Source organism: Arvicola amphibius, chromosome 2 (assembly GCF_903992535.2).
Source record: "Arvicola amphibius chromosome 2, mArvAmp1.2, whole genome shotgun sequence".
NCBI classification, from domain to species: Eukaryota; Metazoa; Chordata; class Mammalia; order Rodentia; family Cricetidae; genus Arvicola; species Arvicola amphibius.
This window is the reverse complement of record NC_052048.2, coordinates 185,397,543-185,416,227: the sequence shown is the minus strand read 5'-3', so window position 1 is coordinate 185,416,227 and position 18,685 is coordinate 185,397,543. Positions and strand designations below refer to the sequence as shown.

The 18,685-nt window shown below is 40.8% G+C and overlaps 1 protein-coding gene across 1 annotated transcript in view; it reads right to left on the bottom strand.

Moving 5' to 3' along the window:
- Ttc26 (tetratricopeptide repeat domain 26) overlaps positions 1-18,685 on the bottom strand; it is a 51,745-nt gene that overhangs the window by 17,724 nt on the left and 15,336 nt on the right. The window contains exons 7-12 of the mRNA XM_038320828.1: positions 16,755-16,926; positions 14,610-14,684; positions 12,029-12,131; positions 10,313-10,368; positions 8,877-8,930; positions 7,034-7,097 (exon numbers count right to left, since the gene is read on the bottom strand). Of these exons, the coding sequence (XP_038176756.1) occupies positions 7,034-7,097; positions 8,877-8,930; positions 10,313-10,368; positions 12,029-12,131; positions 14,610-14,684; positions 16,755-16,926 (524 nt within the window). The remainder of the gene's footprint in view (positions 1-7,033; positions 7,098-8,876; positions 8,931-10,312; positions 10,369-12,028; positions 12,132-14,609; positions 14,685-16,754; positions 16,927-18,685) is intronic.

The window sequence follows — 18,685 nt, the reverse complement described above, 5'->3', positions numbered from 1 at the left end:
GAGTTCCAGGACAGGCTACAAAGCTACAGAGAAACCCTGTCTTGAAAAAACAAAAATTAAAAAAATTGAAAAATTAAAAAAAAAAAAAAAAGAAATGGGAATGCAGCAGGATGTGGTGGGGCACGCCTTTAATCCCAGCACCAGGAGGCAGACAGAAGCAAGTGAATTTCTGTGAATTCAAGGCCAGCCTGGTCTATACAGAGAGTTCTAGGACAGCCAGGTATACAGAATGAAACCCTGTCTAAAATAAAATAAAGAATGAATCCCAGGACCTCTTTCTAATTCCTGATTTTGAAATTGAAGATTCTGCTGAACCCAGGCTCCCAGAGCCCACAAGAAACACATCCCCCGCAAGTATACTGGTTTTGGTATTCCCTAAACTGCCTTTATGAGGATTTGGTTTATGCAACTGGTATTTACCTCAACTCAACAGTATGGTCCAATCTCCACAGTGATCTGTCCAACACAACCCGGCACCTCCGAACTGAAGCAGAGGAATAACGTGCCGTGGAGCTACCTGATTCTGATCTGGTCCAGCATGCTGGTATGACACCCCCAGCCACACCATGGCATTTCAAAGATTCCATGCTGCTCAACGTTTGTTATAGGCTGCTATGTTCCATAATCTATATCTGCAAATGTACAAGGTCTGCCTGTCCCACTGGAATGCAAGCCTCACAAAAGCAGGGGTCCTTGTTTTATTTCCTACTACATCCCCAATGCTTCAGTCAGTTTTTGTTGTACAAATCAAAAAGTGAAATAGGGAGAAGAAATACTAGTCAATAAATAGTGTTGGAGAATCATTTGTGACTCTCCAGGGGCATTTTTTTTTTAAGTTAACAATTGGTTCAGCAAGCACATTTTTTTGCTCTGTAGACCAGGCTGGCCTGGAACTCAGAGACCCATCGCCTCTGCCTCCAGAGTGCTGGGACTAAAGACACCATTCTAAGCAGATTTAAACTTTTTAACGGGGAGTGAGGGGACGGACTCAGTGTAATAACATATATCTGTAATACCAGTACTTAAAAATCTATTTATTTACTCTCTCTCAGATTTATTATTTATTATGTATGCATATATGTCTGCACATTGATCTCATTACAGATGACTAAACCACCATGTGGTTGCTGGGAATTGAACTCGGGACCTCGGGAAGAGAGCAGTCTTAACAACTGAGCCATCTCTTCAGCCTTCCTCTCTCTAAAATCTTTAAGATTTTATTTTTATTTATGTGTATGTATACGTATTCAGGCATGTGTGTGCAGATGCCCACAGAAGCCAGGGAAAGGTATCAAATTCCCTGGAGTTAGAGTTATAGACAGTTAACTGTGAGCGGCCCAACATGAGTGCTGGGAACAAGACTCCAGTCCTCTGCAAGAGTAATAAATGCTCTTAACCACTGAGCCCTCTCTCTCTCTCTCTCTCTCTCTCTCTCTCTCTCTCTCTCTCTCTCTCTCTCTCTCTCTCTTTCTCTCTCTCTCTTAATGGACTCTTATTATATTTTAACATTCTGAACTGTGTGTATGTGAGTGTGGCCATGAACCTGCCATGGTGAGCATGCTGAGGTCAGAGGACAAGTTGTTTCTCTCCTACCACGTAGGTTTTGATGAACAAACTCAGGTTGTTAGATTTGGTGGCAAATGTCTTAACCCACCAGTCAGCTCATTGGCCTTTATTTTTCAATTTTTCTTTTTCATGTGTGTGACAAATGTGTTTATGTGCACGATGTGTATGCATGTTTGTCTGTGTATGCACCACAGCATTCCTGGGGGTGGGGTGAGAGGGCAACTTCACACGCTGCTCCTTGCCTTCTAGCTTGTTTGAGTCGGGCTATCTTGTAGCTGGACTGTATATGCCAGGCTAACTGCCAGGCAAGCTTCCAGGGATTCCCCACTCTCCACCTCCCAGCTGACAGCAGGAGCACTGGGATTGCAGATGCCCACCACCCTGTCATCACTTCCGTGGGTGCTGGCAACCCAGACTCAGGACCGCATGCTTGTATTACAAGTGCTTTACTCCGGAGCCATCTGCTCAGTCTGGGGTTATTTTTATAAGCAACAAAATATGCTCTGAAGGTAGGTTTGCTGGATGTGGTGGTGCCTGCCAGTAATTGCAGCACTTGGGAGGCAGAGGCAGGATGATCATAAATTCAAAGCCAACCTGGTCTACATAGTGAGTTCCAGGCCATACAAGACTGTCTAATGAGACCTTGTCTCAAAAAACAAAAAAAAAAAAAAATGAGATTTAAAGGCAAATGACCCATGGGGGAGGCATGAATCTACAACATGCCAGAAAATTAATATATTAGGAACTGCTAAAAATTCTTTCAGAATAGTTCATATTAAAACTAATTTAGTGCTGGGCAGTGGTGGTGCATGCCTTTAATCTCAGCACTTGGGAGGCAGAGGCAGGAGGATCTCTGTGAGTTCGAGGCCAGCCTGATCTACAAGAGCTAGTTCCAGGACAGGCACCAAAGCTACAGAGAAACCTTGTCTCAAAAAAAAAGAAAAGAAAAACTAACATTTTTTTTCATTTAGTCAGATATAACTTGATAAAATAAAATCTACCCAAAATTGGGATTGGGAAAGGGTTTTGTTTCTGTCTTTTTAGGAGAATAAAGGTCTCAGCTAAGGAATCCAAAGACCACTGGACAAATGAGACATGTGAAGAAAAAGGGCAAATCACCCAGAAAAAAAGTCTCAAGAAAAAGAGTAAATTGGCCTATTACATTTCCAACATGACAAAATTTCATAACTCTTCCCAAATGTTTCTTTCTGCTGTTCTCTACAGACATATAATCCAAATAGTCCTTTTGTAGTCCCTGTCCAGTTAAAGATTAAAGCTGGCTTTGGAGTTGGCTTCTTTAAAGCCAAGATTGCTTATTAAAGTGAAATCCAAAATCTCTGTCTTATGTCAGAAGAGCCACCTGATATGGGACACAAGAAAAACAAATATTTATGGACTATTATATTGCCACTAATCTCATAATCCTTTGTCTTTATACTGACCCTTTAACAGCTTTTCTTACAGTATAATATTTATAAAATGAAGCCAGGTGGTGGTGGTGCACGCCTTTAATCCCAGCACTTGGGAGGCAGAGGCAGGCGGATCTCTGTGGGTTTGAGGCCAGCCTGGTCTACAAGAGCTAGTTCCAGGACACACTCCAAAGCTACAGAGAAACCCTGTCTCAGAAAGCCAAAAACAAAACAAAACAAAAGTAATAATATATGTGTGTGTGTGTGTGTGTGTGTGTGTGTGTGTATGTATATATATATATTAAACATTTTGTCATGAAATTAATGGTCATATAGAGTACTAACTAATTCTAGAAAAAGGTTTCATCTACCTTCCTGTACATGATTTCAGGTTTGGGTCTCTATAGTTTTCTACAAAGAATCATGAGCATGCCTAACAGTGACCTTGGAAGTCTTCATAAGGAGAATAGGGCCCCACAAGGGCACTCCCCCCAGGACTATGATAACACCACTAAGCTGAAAAACACCACCTAAGGATTGGTTTTGGACTACAAACTGCTCAGAACAATTTTGAGGTGACTACCTAAGATGATACAGCCTCACAGAGTACTCTAGCCAGGACTCGAGACAAGCCCTGAACTTTCCCATTATGCAGAGACTGAACAACAAATGATACAGCTGCCTCTACCAGGACTTGACATTCAGGATCCCCTAGAGATGCCATCACCCCCAGACAGCAGGAAGTAAATTTAAGAATACAATATCCACATTCCCAAAAGGTGGGATGGGTGGTTTTTGGTCATTCAGTGGGTTATGGGTATTTGTCATTGTTTAGGGTGGGTTGGTTACAAGTTGTTATTGGTTATGGCCAGGAGGAAATTTGAATAAAGGAAATTAGATTCAAGGTTCTTGTTTTGAAAAGAAAAAAGGGGGGATATAGATACGATAAGACAAAAAGTTAGATTATTGAATCTACTTTTAAAAAGCAACTACTAGTTTTAAATGTTTTACATTGGATTGGATGTTTGTATATTGTATATGAATTTTGTATATTGATATAAATTTGAGATTAATTTTGTTAGAACATACTGTACATACATTTCTTTTTTTTAGATTTATTTATTATGTATACAGTATTCTGTCTGCATGAATGTCTATAGGCCAGAAGAAGGCACCATATCTCATTATATGATGGTTGTGAGCTACCATGTGGTTACTGGGAATTGAACTCAGGACCTCTGGAAGAACAGCCAGTGCTCTTAACCTCTGAGCCATCTCTCCAGCCCCCTGTACATACATTTCTACTATTGTTCAAGGTATTGTACCTATACAACTCATTTAACATGTAATGCAAATGGCTAGTCCATGAAAATTATTATTACCAACTGTTTAGAATAACAAGGAAATGCAGGTTAGTAATTAATCACCTATACAATCGAACTTGTAGTCACATTAGGTATGTTTTCAAGGGCAAACAAAGATATATTTTAGATAGACAGGTCATCTTCAAACACTTCAGAGATCTACAGAATGTGCCATTTAAGATGTTTTAATAACACAGGTTCTTTTCTCTTTTTTATGATAATGAAACATGTATGCTCCTGGCAGCACCAATTTACTTCAGAGAAGATGATGGGCACTGCAGAAACTCCACATGGAGTTTACTTTCTTTGTGGCAAAAGTAAGCCACTTGCCTCAACTGTTGACAGTATACTGTCCTAATTGGACAAGCAGGACACAAAAGAAAGTGACCGCCAAACATTGTCTAGACAAGGAGGGAGAGCCCTTCATAATATCATGCTTCACAGAAAAGTTTGTTGGATATGCTAGGCCTGTAGGCCAAAGATGGATGCCCCAGGGTTACAGAGGAACTTTGGATGACTGTCCAGGCAGCCAACTGTTTCTGTCATTTCTCACATTTTTTTTGGAAGTCACTTGCTGGCATTTCCCGCTTACTCAGTTAATATTACTTCCTGTTGGGTCTCTGAGGGAACTGAAGATTAGACAGTTATAGTTTTCCTTGTTTACCAGATGCAAAAATCATGTTATGATAGAAAGTAAATTAGGTACAAGACTTTGGACTCACCTACATAAGATAAATATGGGATATTTTCTCTGAATTTGTCAAATGCAAATGCTAGATATTGTTGATGTATTTATTGCCTGTATTTATTATATATAGTTATTGTACTTGTTGTATATAATTTTTCTTATATTAGTTATAGCCAGCCTTCTTTTTTATTTTAGATAAAAGGGGAAATATAGTAGTATATTCTTTGTTTTTTAATATTTATTTATTATGTATACAATATTCTGTCTGTATGTATGTCTGCAGGCCAGAAGAGGGCACCAGACCTCATTACAGATGTTTGTGAGCCACCTTGTGGTTGCCGGGAATTAAACTCAGGACCTTTGGAAGGGCAGGCAATGCTCTTAACCACTGAGCCATCTCTCCAGCCCCTCTTTGTGTTTTAATAAATAAAGTTTGCCTGAAGAACAGAGTGCAAAGCAGCCATACTAGTGAGCCATACAGGCCAAGGGAGTGGTTGCACATACCTTTGATCCCAGGACTCCACAGACAAAGACAGGCAGATGGATCTCTGTGAGTTCAAGACCACCCTGGGCCAAGATTGAATCTATCTAAAAGAGAACAGAGCTCACACAAAGGTGATTCCAGCATTTGGGTCACACGCCTTTAATCCCAGCATTAGGGCGGTGGAGATAGGAGCGATATAGCTGGGCAGAGAGGACTATGAGAGAGACGGGAACTCAGTGGAGTCTTCAGGATTTATGGAGACAGGATCTTGCCCATTTTTGGTCTGAGGTAGAGGGAAGAGCCAGTGGTTGACTGTTTTCCTTTTTTGATCTTCAGGTTGAATCCCAATATTTATCTCTGGGTTCTTATTATTTGTGCTACATTCCTGTTTTTTTAATTTATTCTTACTTTTTTTTATATTTGTACTTATTTTTTATGTGTATGAGTGTTTTGCCTAAACGTATGTCTGTGGATCATATATGTGTTCCTGGTTCCCATAGAGGGCAGAAAAGGATATTCTGGGACTGGAATTACAGTCGTGAGTTGTCATGTGGGTATTGAGAATTGAATTCAGATCTTCTGTAAGAACCAGACAGTGCTCTTAACTGATGGGCTATTTCTCTAACCCATAACCTTTATTCCCCCAAGACAGGGTTTCTCTGTGTAGCCCTCCCTTACTGTCCTGGAACTCACTCTGTAGGTCAGGCTGGCCTCAAACTCACAGAGATCTCCTGAGAACTAGGATTAAAGGCATGCACCACCACTGCCTAGCCGACCCCCCCCCCCTTTTTAAACTAACCTACTTGTTTTTAATTATGTGCACGTGGGTGGGTATGTGCACATGTGCGTGCAGATACCTATGATGTCCAGAAAGGAATAATGAATCCTTTGGAGCTGGAGTTACAGGCAGTTGTGAACCACCTGAGTGGGTGCTGGGAATTAAACTTGAATCCTCTGTAATAGCAGCAAATGTTCTTAACCACTAGCATGTTCAAAGGAGATGATTTTTTTTTTTTTTTTAGAGACAGGGTTTCTCTGTAGCTTTGCATCCTGTCCTGGAACTAGCTCTTGTAGACCAGGCTGGCCTCAAACTCACAGAGATCCGGGCATGTGCCACCACCATCCAGCTAAAGGGGATAATTCTAATATTTTCTTTTATTGTTGTGTTTATTTGTGTGTGTGTGTCATTGTTGTAACAGTTTCTTATATACCAGGCTGGTTCTCACGGTGGAGCCAAGGTTTCCTTAAACTTCTGATCATCCTGTTTCTGTCTTCCGAGGGCTAGAATTACAGGTATCAGCTATCATGTGCACTTCATGTGGTGCTAGAGATCAAACCCAAGAGCTGTGAGTGCTAGGTGAGCATGCCACAAAATGAGCTACATCCTCAGCCTTCCTCTCTGGTTCCAACCCCTTGTTTCATATTGAGAAGCATGACATGTCCCTCAACAGTCAGACTCCACTAGTCAATCTCACCCAACTCCAATTATGAATTGTTTTCAAAAGGACAGATTGTGACCTACCGCATTCACTAGCTGATCCTCCCACCAACTGGAAAAACTGCTGGGCAATTTTCATATGATCCCTCTGCAAAACAGAACAGAACAGATAGAGAGGAAGCAGGCACAAATATTTTATTTATATTATACTTAAGATTACAATGCACTTTCTTGTATGTCATTTAACAAATATCCTTGTTTTAAATCATGCTCAAGTTCTTATTAGCTTATTATTACAAGCACCAAGAAATTTTGTGAAAACTTAAAGTCAATTAGAGAAGAAGAATCCAACCTTAAAATTTCACCCTAAATCCCTTGAATTAAATGAATTAATTAACACATTCAATAAATATGTAACACACTCTCTGACTGTGCCTGAACTTTGTAGAGAAGCCATAGGCATAACAAGGATCATTAGACTTATTTATGTATGCAATAAATATTTGCTGTCTACATGGAGAGATCTAGAGATGAAAGTCTTTATTGTATTCTTTGTTTCATAAAGAACTTAATATGCAACATTAACATGGATAGAAACTTTAGTTTATCTATCTGTCTGCCTACCTGCCTGTTGCTGAGAAAGGGCTGCACTATATAACTCAGGCTGTCCTTGAACTTGAGATTCTCTTGCCTTGGCCTCCCAAGTCTGTAGTTTTAGGTATCTGCCACCATGCCCAACAGCAGCCTAACTTTAGACTGCTTTCTTAGTTATATGAAGCTCTTTAGCTGGGCAGTGGCAGCACATGCCTTTAAGCCCAGTACTCCAGAAGCAGGGGGATCTCTGAGTTTGAGGCCAGCCTGGCCTCAGAGAGAGTCAGGACAAACCCTGTCAAGAAAAACAAAAAAAAATCCAAAACAGAAGAAGAAGAAGAGGAGGAGGAGGAGGAGGAGGAGGAGGAGGAGGAGGAGAAGAGGAGGAAGAGGAGGAGGAGGAGGAGGAGGAGGAAGAAGAAGAGGAGGAGGAGGAGGAGGAGGAGGAGGAGGAGAAGAAGAAGAAGAAGAAGAAGAAGAAGAAGAAGAAGAAGAAGAAGAAGAAGAAGAAGAAGAAGAAGAAGAAGAAGAAGAAGAAGAAGAAGAAGAAGAAGAAGAAGAGCAGCAGCAGCAGCAAAAGCTCTTTAAACTAAGCTTTGGGGAGGCTGAAGACTGAAGATTGGTATGAATTCAAGGCCGTCCTGGGCATATAGTATTTGAGACCCTGTCTCATAAAACCAAAAGACCCTGTGTCATGAAACCAAAATTAAAAAACAAAACAAAACAGCTCTTTTTTTTTTTTTTTTTTAGAAAAGATGGGGGTATATCCCCAGTACCTTAAAAGCTTTTCTAGAGAAGGAATTTTTCTTAATCCCAGCACTCGGGAGGCAGAGGCAGGCAGATCTCTGTGAGTTTGAGGCCAGCCTGGTCTATAAGAGCTAGTTTCAGGATAGGCTCCAAAGCTACAGAGAAACCTTGTCTCGAAAAACAAAACAAAACAAAAAACAAAAAAAAAATTCCCATTTTCTAGGTACCAAATCCATTTTCTGTGTTCATCAGTAAAGAGATGACCATATTACATTGGGGCTCTTTGAAACAAAATAGCAAGTTTTATGGACTAACGCTAAAAATCTCTACATAACAGAACTGTTTTTGCAGGGATCCTGGACTTGAGGGTTTAAAGAATTAAAAGGAACTGAAAGACCAAGGATATGGCTCAAAGCAAGTATATACCTAGCATAGGGTTTGCTTCCTAGCACCCCACCCCTAACAATAAAGTACAAGGACCTGCAGAAGAACCCAGTGATTGTAAGCTTGCCATTGGTTGCACATCCATTCCAGTTTTTACATAACCAGAACTTGGCAAAGTATGGATTGCTAATGACTTCATACTCACCGAACCCATTTCCTGGCCAAGGGCTGCGTTAACAACTCCCTTGAGAATGTACTCCTGGAAAACACAATCACACCATAAATCAATTGTGTGGGATTTCCTGGTGGCCCCTGACCAACTCTACTCTACATGCTATAAAATCCCTGTCCCTGCTCTACCCCTGGCTTCTGGAAGGAAGCAGAGTCCAGTTTGACTTCTAGCAGGCAAGTGCTCATAGAGCAGAGTTTATCATCGTAAAAGCTCAGTCCTAAGTAGAAACACATGGGAAATGGATCAGACAGCAAAGGACTTACCATGTAGCATGAGGACCCCAGTTCAATCCCCAGGCCCCATGGAAATTGTAATCCCAGTGCTGGAGAGATGAAAACAGGCAGATTCCTGGGGCTTGATAGGCAAGCCAGGCTCGCCTAATCAGTGAGCCCAGGCCAGTGAGAGACCTTGTCTCCAAGAACAGCAGAGACACTGCTTGTAGGAAAATGACTACTACATGTATGTCACCCCTCTCCAGTGTCACAGTAAGTACGCTTTGGCCCTTTCCCTGAACATCTGATACTTATAAGATACTTACTCTTTCCATGGCCTGTGGCCTCATCTGTACCCTATTTTTTTCAGTCTTGGCTCAATATTTTAATAATGCTTTCCTTAGAAATATCATTAGTTCATTAAGAGGGCTCACTGTAGGTAGTGAAAAGATACTGGAGCCTTTAGTTCCCTTGAGAAAAAGACTTGTTTAGGTTCTATCCAGGGGAAGTGTTTTATATTCAGGTTGTTTTCCTTTCTTTTGTTTCTTCTTTTTTTTAACATTTATTCAGTGTGTGTTGTGCACGTGTATGTTTATCGGTGTGTGTGCATGTACAGGCTATAGCATGCGTGTGGAGGTCAGAGTACAAGTGTGGGATTTGTCACTTTCCTTCTACCATGTGGATTCCAGGGACTGAACTCAGGCCGTCAGGCTTGATGGCAGGAGCTTTTACTCACTAAGCCATCTTGCTGGCCTCATGCAGTCTTGTACTCAGTGAAGGGATGCTTACTGTGTACTTAGCACACAGTGCTGGAGATGTGGTAGAGACAGAGTTCCCGACTGCAGGGAGTGACAGCTTACTGAGGGAAGAGAGACAAGCTGCAGACACCGATATTAGAGACAAGTTAGGAGTTGTTTATTCCATTAGTACTATAGATGTAAAGTTTTAAAACAGATTTTAATGTTTTCAAACTTTAGACCTTTTTAGAAATGAAACAGAGATTAAGGGACTTGAGCCACATTAAAAAAAAAAAACAAAGTCCACAACAATCATTTTCATCCTAAAGTCCCCCCAAGTCATTGATAGTCTCCCTGGACACTACAACGGGACTCTTCTCTGCTACACCTTACAGCTGTGGCCTGCAGTGCTGTTCTCCACAGCCCATGGCTAATGGAAGTGCATGGCACCTCCACTTACCTGAGGTGTTGTAGGCTCCAGATCCTTGATTAAGCTATAAGCTTCCTGTACGTCGTCTGCAATGTAAGGAGTCAGTCAGTCGTTAGATGAGCTTGTGCTATATGAGCTCGCTGCAGCAGTCCCTAGAGAACTGGAGTCTGCAGCATTCAGACAGTCATACAAAGTAGGGGACAGCTTAGGAATAGAGTGCTTTTACAACCTGTGTAAGGCCACACACGTGTGTGTACACACAAACACACACACAGAAAATGTGATGTTTTACCTGACCTTTAATTCTCTATCCAGTTGAAGGCTGTGTAGTTATCTTAAAGAAATGCAAATGTGTGTGAAGGCCAAAGGACAACCCAGCCTGGAGCCGGAACTCAGGGCCTCCTGGCTTTCAAAGTAAGCACTTTATGGACTGAGCTGTGCCCTGACCCAAGAAAACAATTATCTTTAGAAAACTCACACTGAACCACAAGACACCTAAAGAATGCTTAAATTAAGACTCTAGGCTGGGCCAGGCATGGTAGCACACACTTCTAATTCCAGTACTCAGGAGACAGAGGCAGACAGATCTGTGTGTTCAAGGCCAGCCTGGTCTACATAGAGTTCTAAGATAGCCAGAGCTGTTACACAGAGGAATCCTAGCTTCAAAAACAAAAAGTCCCCTTCCTTTTTTTCTAAAAGAAGTACGTATTCCATACACAGGAGTGAAATAGCAATGGCTATCCTGGAACTCACTGTGCAGAACAGGCTGGCCTTGAGTTCTCAAAGAGCCATCTGCTTCTGCCTTCAAAGTGGAGGGATCAAAGTCATGTGCCACCACCCCAGCATAAAAAGTATGTAATCTGGAGGCTTTGGAGGTTCTATAACTTGTTTTTGTTTATACTAGAAAATTTTCACAAAATAATTTGTAAAATATATTCACTTTTTCATTAATTCATATCTATAACCAAATTTCTTTTTGCTTATCTATCATATAGAGGGGACTGTTTGCAATACATGTTCCCACAAAATACACATTTTTCTCAGTAAGGAGGCATAAGTTGCCTGGTTTGCCTCTACCATGCACTGAAAAGGCCGCACTGCTGGTTTACGGCCCGTGGCCAAGCGCCCTTCTCTGCTAAGCTCTGAAGAGCTGCTCCAGGAACCAGGCACCTCTCATAGGATCCCTGACTCCAGAGCGGAGATGCAGCCACCGTGAGCAAATAGAAAAGCTGAGAGGTTTTTTTTTTTTTTTAACTTTTTTAAAAAACATTTTTATGGTCTATTTAATATTATTTTTATGTGCATTGTATCCCTGCAACTGGATCTTCAGACAGTTGTGAGCTGCCACGTGGGTGCTGGGAATTGAACCCAGGTCCGCTGGAAGAGAAGTCAGTGCTCTTAACCACTGAGCTATCTCTCCAGCCCCCCCAAAGCTGAGAGTTTTAAAGCAAACAAAAACACAAGAAAATGTGAATGTACATTTTCATAAAACGCAAACAAGAAAAATAAAATAAGAGGGAGAAAAACACTGACGACCCAACAACTTGATAGAGGGCAGGAGAGTAAAAAGAGCGGGGTGAGGAAGAAGAGGCACAACCCGTGAGTGCCATGAAATCTGTTCACGACACTGTTCCAAATACGTATTTGGAAGTGTTGTGTGTGTAAAATGTATACAACTGATTCAATCAGATTAAATATTCTAAAATATTTTTCTTCCTAAGTCAGAACACGACAAGTTTTCCTTACCTTGGCGAAGGTAGTAAATCACTAGGTTTAGCCTAGCTTCAGGAATGACGTCAACCAGGGGAGGTAAAACCTGCAAAGCCCCCTCGCCTCCTCGGAAAACAACCTGCATAGAGAGAGTGTACTGTAGCGGCACAGGCGCACACGGTCACCATAGAGACAGTGTACTGTAAAAGCACAGGCGCACAAAGTCACCACTGGAAACACTAAGGAGCCCAGGGGTGGTGACAGAAAGAGAAAACTAACACCCACAATAGTCTCCTGACTACCACATGCATGCCACGGTGCACATGCTTACTGTGCACACATGCACACACAATAAATCAGTTAATAAATATAGTTAAAAATTGATAAGAAAATGATAAGAAGACAGACAACTTGAGTTCAATCTCCTCCATGACTCCCGTTCTTTTTTCTTTTTTGGTTTTTTGAGACAGGGTTTCTCTGTGTTATCTCTGGCTGTCCTGGAACTCACTGTGTAGACCAGGCTGGTCTCAAACTCACAGAGATCCACCTGTCTCTGCTTCCCTGAGTGCTGAGATGAAAAGTGTGTACCACCACTGCCTGGCTAGTACCTACATTCTTAATCCCAGAAAGTTGTTCTCTGACCACCACAAGTTCACTTGTGCACCATGAAAACACATACCCATACATACACACAGAAATGCAATAAAACATTTAAAACAATTTGTTCACACAGCCTAGCAAATATTCAGAATGTGGTAAACTGTCCACAAATACACTGAAACTAAGGTTATCAGGAATGGACTACATAATTTTAACCTCAAAATATTCATGTTGATCATTTTTTCTGGTTCCTTTTCTGTCCCTTCCTTTAACAAGGGGACTTCATCTGCTCCCTTGATCCTATCGCTTCTCACTCCATCTGACTCCAGTTCTCCATTAACCTCTGTATCTTCAGACTTCCCAAGGCAGCAGCCCCACTTCTCAGCTTGAAGCACACACATACAAGGGTTTTTGTTCTTTTGTCAAATCTCTACTTGGTTCCTTTGTTCCCTCTGGAGAAGGCCCTTTTTCTCTTTCAATGATGAACTTCAAAATCTATGGTTACTGCTAATTTCTCTTACCCTGTCACTCCTCAGCCACCCCCAAATTTGTGTTTTGCTCCCAGCACCCTAGTGAAGTTTCTCTCAAGGGTCACAAATGTACCCCTTCAACTAAAGAACTTTTTGGTGTTCCATGTTTTTGTTGATCCATGCTTCTCTGTGGTTTGAGACTGCAGGCATTAAGAGGGTGGTAAAAATCACACCACCATTGGCAGTATTCCATCAGATGGTGGGGGTTAGCACAGAAAAGTTAAAAACAAGATGGCTCAGCAGGCAGGCTGGGCTCACTACACACTGAACACCCCTAAGACCTGGAATTTGGAGTGCTGCTGCTGGTGCTATGACCACAAACAATAGGCTTGGCTGAGTACGGTGACATATGCCTTTAATGTCAGCAGTGGAGAGGCAAAAACAGATGGCTGTCTATGAGTTCCAGGCCAGCTTGGTCTATGGCGAGTTCCAGGCCTGCCTTGGTGTACTGAAAGTTCCAAGCCAGCCTAGTCTAAACAGAGTTCCAAGGCCAGCCTGGTCTATATGGGGAGTTCCAGGTCAACCTGATCTATACAGAGTTCCAGGCCAGTTTGTTCTGTACAGAGTTCCAGGTCAGCTAGAGCTATGTAGTGAGATCTTGTCTCAGTAGGAAGAGGAGAAGGAAGAGGAAACAAAGTCACTAAAGAAGCTGTAGTTTTTGTTACCACTGTATTCAGACGAGGAAGCTGACTCATCATACAAAATCATTTGCTTAGTGCTCCAGGTACGTGGCTTGGGAGCACACAGTCTGCATCTCATTATGTTGCATGACTGGTAGAATACAACTTCATCTGAGCTTAGATTTATTTTAAGCAATGGTCATCATGATCTAGCCCTATACCATTGCTCATCTAGCTTTACCCTCCACTCCCTCTAAACTACTACTCTGGTACAATCATCCCTGGTCATCTTACACATGTCACACTTGCTCTAGATTCATACCCTATCTAGATTAGAATGAACCCTCGAAAACACAGCCAATCTTCAAGAATTAAGCAATTGTCCCCATTATTCTAACGCATGAGGATATATTCCTCTGGTCCCCCAAGGACAAGGGACATTTGGATCTGCCTTGCCTTGCTCTTCTTTCCAAACATTCTGCCCTCCTAATAAGAGGTTCCCCAAGGAAAGAGACTGGTGTTAGAAATTCACTTCATCCCTTTCACAGGAATGAGGCAGGCATTCCTTGGAGTAGTGCAATATTTGCTGGAGAATCTCTTTTTTTGTTGTTGTTGTTTTGGTTTGGTTTGGTTTGGTTTTTCGAGATAGGGTTTTTCTGTAGCTTTGAAGCCTGTCCTGGAACTACAAGAGTAGCCCAGGCTGGCCTCAAACTCACAGAGATCCGTCTGCCTCTGCCTCCCGAGTGCTGGGATTAAAGGCATGCATCACCACCACCCAGCTGGAATCTCCTTTTATTCATCTTTAATTGCTGTGATGTACCAAAATAAAATAGGACTCAAGTCAATCAAGATGGGAACCTTACTCACCAGATTGTGCCTGATGAGTTCTTTTGCAAATTCAAAGGGTGAAGAGGCATTGTCCATCAAACTTTTGAGTTCTGCCTGAAATATAAAAAGGAAGGACGTATCAAAGCAATAAGCAAAAAATAAGATTTACTTTGTTATTATATTTATTTATTTATTTTTAGTTCTCTCTATGCTGACTGTCCTAGAACTTACTATGTATACCAGCCTGAACTTGAATTTATAGAGATATGCCTGCCTCTGCCTCCTGATGCAAGGATTAAAGATGTGTGCCACCACACATAGCTTATTATTCTCTTAAATTATGTATATGTGTGTGCATCTCTGTGTTGATGTGTGCATGTGAGTATGGGTACTCCCTAAGGCCAGAGGTATCAGATACCTCTGGAGCTGGAGTTATATGTGGTTGTGAGTCATCCAACATGGGCTCTGGGAACTAAACTCAGGTCTTCTGCAAGAATGTTTTCAATCATTGGTCAATCTCTCCAGTCCCAAGGGTATAAGTTCTTATTTCACATATCTATATAATGCTTTATTGTTTACAAAGAGTATAACATGCTATTTTACTTGATCCTTGGGGCTCTCAGTCAATATAATTATTATTATCCACATTTTACAGATGACATCATTTATTTATTTGTTTGCTTGGTTGGTTTTGGTTTTTCGAGGCAGGGTTTCTCTGTAGCTTTGAAGCCTATCCTAAAGATTAAAGACATATACCACCACTTCCCGGCTGACATCGCTGACTCTTATAAATAAAAGTTAAGTGTTTTGGAGGCTGGGGTTGTAGCTCTGTAGCATGTTTGCCTAGCATGCAAGAAGCCCTGAGTTTGATCCTGAGCATAACTGAAAGTGTTGGTACACATCTGTAATCTCAGGACTCCAGAAATAGAAGCAGGAAGATCAGAAGTTCAAGGTCATCCTTGCCTACATAACAAATTTGAGGCTACCCTGGACTACATGGCATTCTAAAGTGTCTCGAGCCTCATACTCAGTAAGACATTTAAAAGTTGTGCAGGTTAGTTTTAAGACTCCTAGGGTTAATCTTTATTTTCAGTGTCAAAGACTTAGAAGTTAAGCCTTTGATTTTTCAGTCTTACCATTATTCTTATATTCTTTTTTTCTAATTTTATTATCTCTATTATTAAAAACTTGCAAAAATTCATATACCAGAATTAACCAGACTTAAAGTCTATACATCACAATGAACTTCTATACAGTTTGAATAGCAGTTCTGAATCCATAGAGCTTCACATTGGATTTTACACTTCCACCACCAAGTACATTTTTATGCACTTATTTGCTGTGAGATAATGCTCTTTACCTTGTAAAGATTTGTCACTCATATTGGTTTAATAAAATGCTGACTGGCCAGTAGTCAGGAAGCATAGGAAGGGTGACCAGACTAGGAGAATTCTGGGAAGAGTTCTCTGCAGTCACCAACCAGATACAGAGGAAGCAAGATGAGAATGCCTCACTGAGAAAAGGTACCAAGCCATATGGCTAAACATAGGCAAGAATTATGGATTAATTTAAGTTTTAAGAGCTAGTTAATAATAAATCTGAGCTAATAGTCTAAACAGTTTATAATTAATATAAGCCTCTGTGTGTTTCTTTGGGACTGAAGAGATGCAGGACTGGACAGGACAGAAATGTCCATCTAAAAATGGTACCCAAATGTTTGGCAAGAATTTCCACATAAAGCCTGAGAAAGTTTTTTTAAAAAAAAAAGATCTAGACAGACAAGAACAGAGTCAAACACAGCTTCTTGGCTTCTTGGTAACTGTCTTCTTTTCTCCTGTACGTTCTGTTAACAGAGGTCCATGTAGACCAGGCTGGCCTGGAACTCTCCATATTGATCAGGCTGAATTGGAACTCACAGAGGCAAAGGAAGGCAGATCTGTGTGTGGTCAAGACCAACATGGTCTACACAAGGAGTTGGAGGCCAACCAGAACTACATAGTGAGAACCTGTCTCAAAAAAAAAAAATGTTTATACACTTATTTGGTTATAGAATCACACTGGCAATGACCAAGGAGCATTGCTACAGAGCTATAAGTCCTAGAGATTATGGGCTAACCTGGGAACTGTTATAAAGTAATTCCCATTAGACCTGAGCTAATTAGAAACACACATCTACATGCCTACCTCAGCTGCTTTTCCATTGTAAAGGCGAAAGTGATTGCAAGCCTTAAGGTTGAGTGCGATGGTACTATCAGGAATTTGCTGAAGGTAAACAGCCAGAACTTCCTGGGAGACATCATAGTAATCCAATTTGTAGTAGCAGAGGGCCACATAAACATTGAGGGCCAGGTACTCCCTGTTAGCAGAAAGATTCAAACTGAAGTATATTTTACAGATGCTGATTCCTGATACTGCAATCATATGGTTTCCAAACGTCTTCCTTTATTAATAACAAATTCATTTGACTCTTTTCCAATTTTGATCTAGACTACTAACTATCACTTTATCAATTAAAGTTCATATAACAACTGGGTACATCTTCTACATACGGAAGTCACATGATAATAATAGGAATGGAAGGGACAGAAGATGCAACATATTTACAAAACAAAAGAAACTGTATATCCAACAACACATCTGATTTGGAAAGATACAGGGACACAATTCTCATGAGGGACTAAATGTTTATTATATAAATACTTCAGGAAATATATTTCATAAAGCTTTATAATTTTTTAGGAAGGAAAACAAATAAGTATGTTAAAAGAAGTTTGTTATTTAACATTCATATACTAAGTATATACATTCAGTTTGAATCAGATAGTTTTATAGATAGAAAACCCATCACACTGATTCTAATAACATTTAAGGAAAAGTAGAATCCAACTATTGTCTTATATTAAATGTCTAACTGCAAAGCTCAAATGAACAACAAGGCAAAAAACAGGGCAAGGATCTGCATTGGAGGAAGAAAGGAAGATATAATTAGTGTATTTTTTTTCTTTTGGAGTTATGTGTCTTTCAACTACATTTGATATAGTTCTCTTTTATAAAAGTTTTTATTAGCATGTATAATACATGCTAACTGGTTTGTGTCATTTTCAAATATACATATAATGTATTTTGAGCTATTCACCCACCCTTTATACTCTCTTATGCCCTTCCCACTCCCACTCATCCCTTCCTCTTCTCTACCAATCTCCCTTTTATATGTCTTCATATGTGTGTGTGAGCCAGTGAATTTAATTAGGGTTACTTATAGAGGCAAGGGTAAGGGGTTATTTATAGGAGCATGCCTTCCAGCGTGTACATAGCTGTAGAACATTCCTTTACACTGAGCGAATATATGTTGCTAAGACTGGTTTAATAAAGAAGTGGACTGGCCAACAGCTGAACAGGATAAGGTTAGGCGGGAGAGCTAAACTGAGAATGCTGGGAGGAAGAAGGATGGAGTCTAGAAGTCACCAGCGGAGACAGAGAGAAGCAAGATGGGCATGAGGTACCAAACCTCATGGCAAAGTAAAGGTAAGAAATATGGGTTAATTTAAATGTAAGAGTTAACTAGTAACAAGTCTGAGCTATTGGCCAAGCACTTATAATTAATATATGCCTAAGTATGTTCATTTGGGAGCTGCTGGTGGGACAGAAACTTCTGCCTACACATAACTACTGTAGAAAATGTCCCCCCTCTCCTGCCAGCACTATTAACTGCTTTTGTCTCCTCAGGTGAAGTCTCATAAGCCCCTCTTCCCCAGCAACCATTAACTGTCTATAAGTCCTCAGAGAAGGACAGGGTTTTATGAGCACCCCCTCTTCCTCCCTGGAATGATAAATGGCCCAATCTTGTGCAGAGAATCAGAGTGCTAAGCATTCAAGAGTGCCCAGAAGGCAGTGTTCTTCAGCTATCACCCTTTCCTCTTATATTCTTTCCATTCCCTCTTCCTTAATGCTCTCTGAGCCTTTGAGAAAGTGATAAAGATGTTTCACTTAGAGAAAACCTTTTTGACTTGCTATGAGTATCTATAGTTAATGCCACTACAAGGAGTTTTTGGCCAAGCTGACAGTAGCACTTAATCTATGGCTATAAACATAAATATTTAGAAGGCAACTTAAGA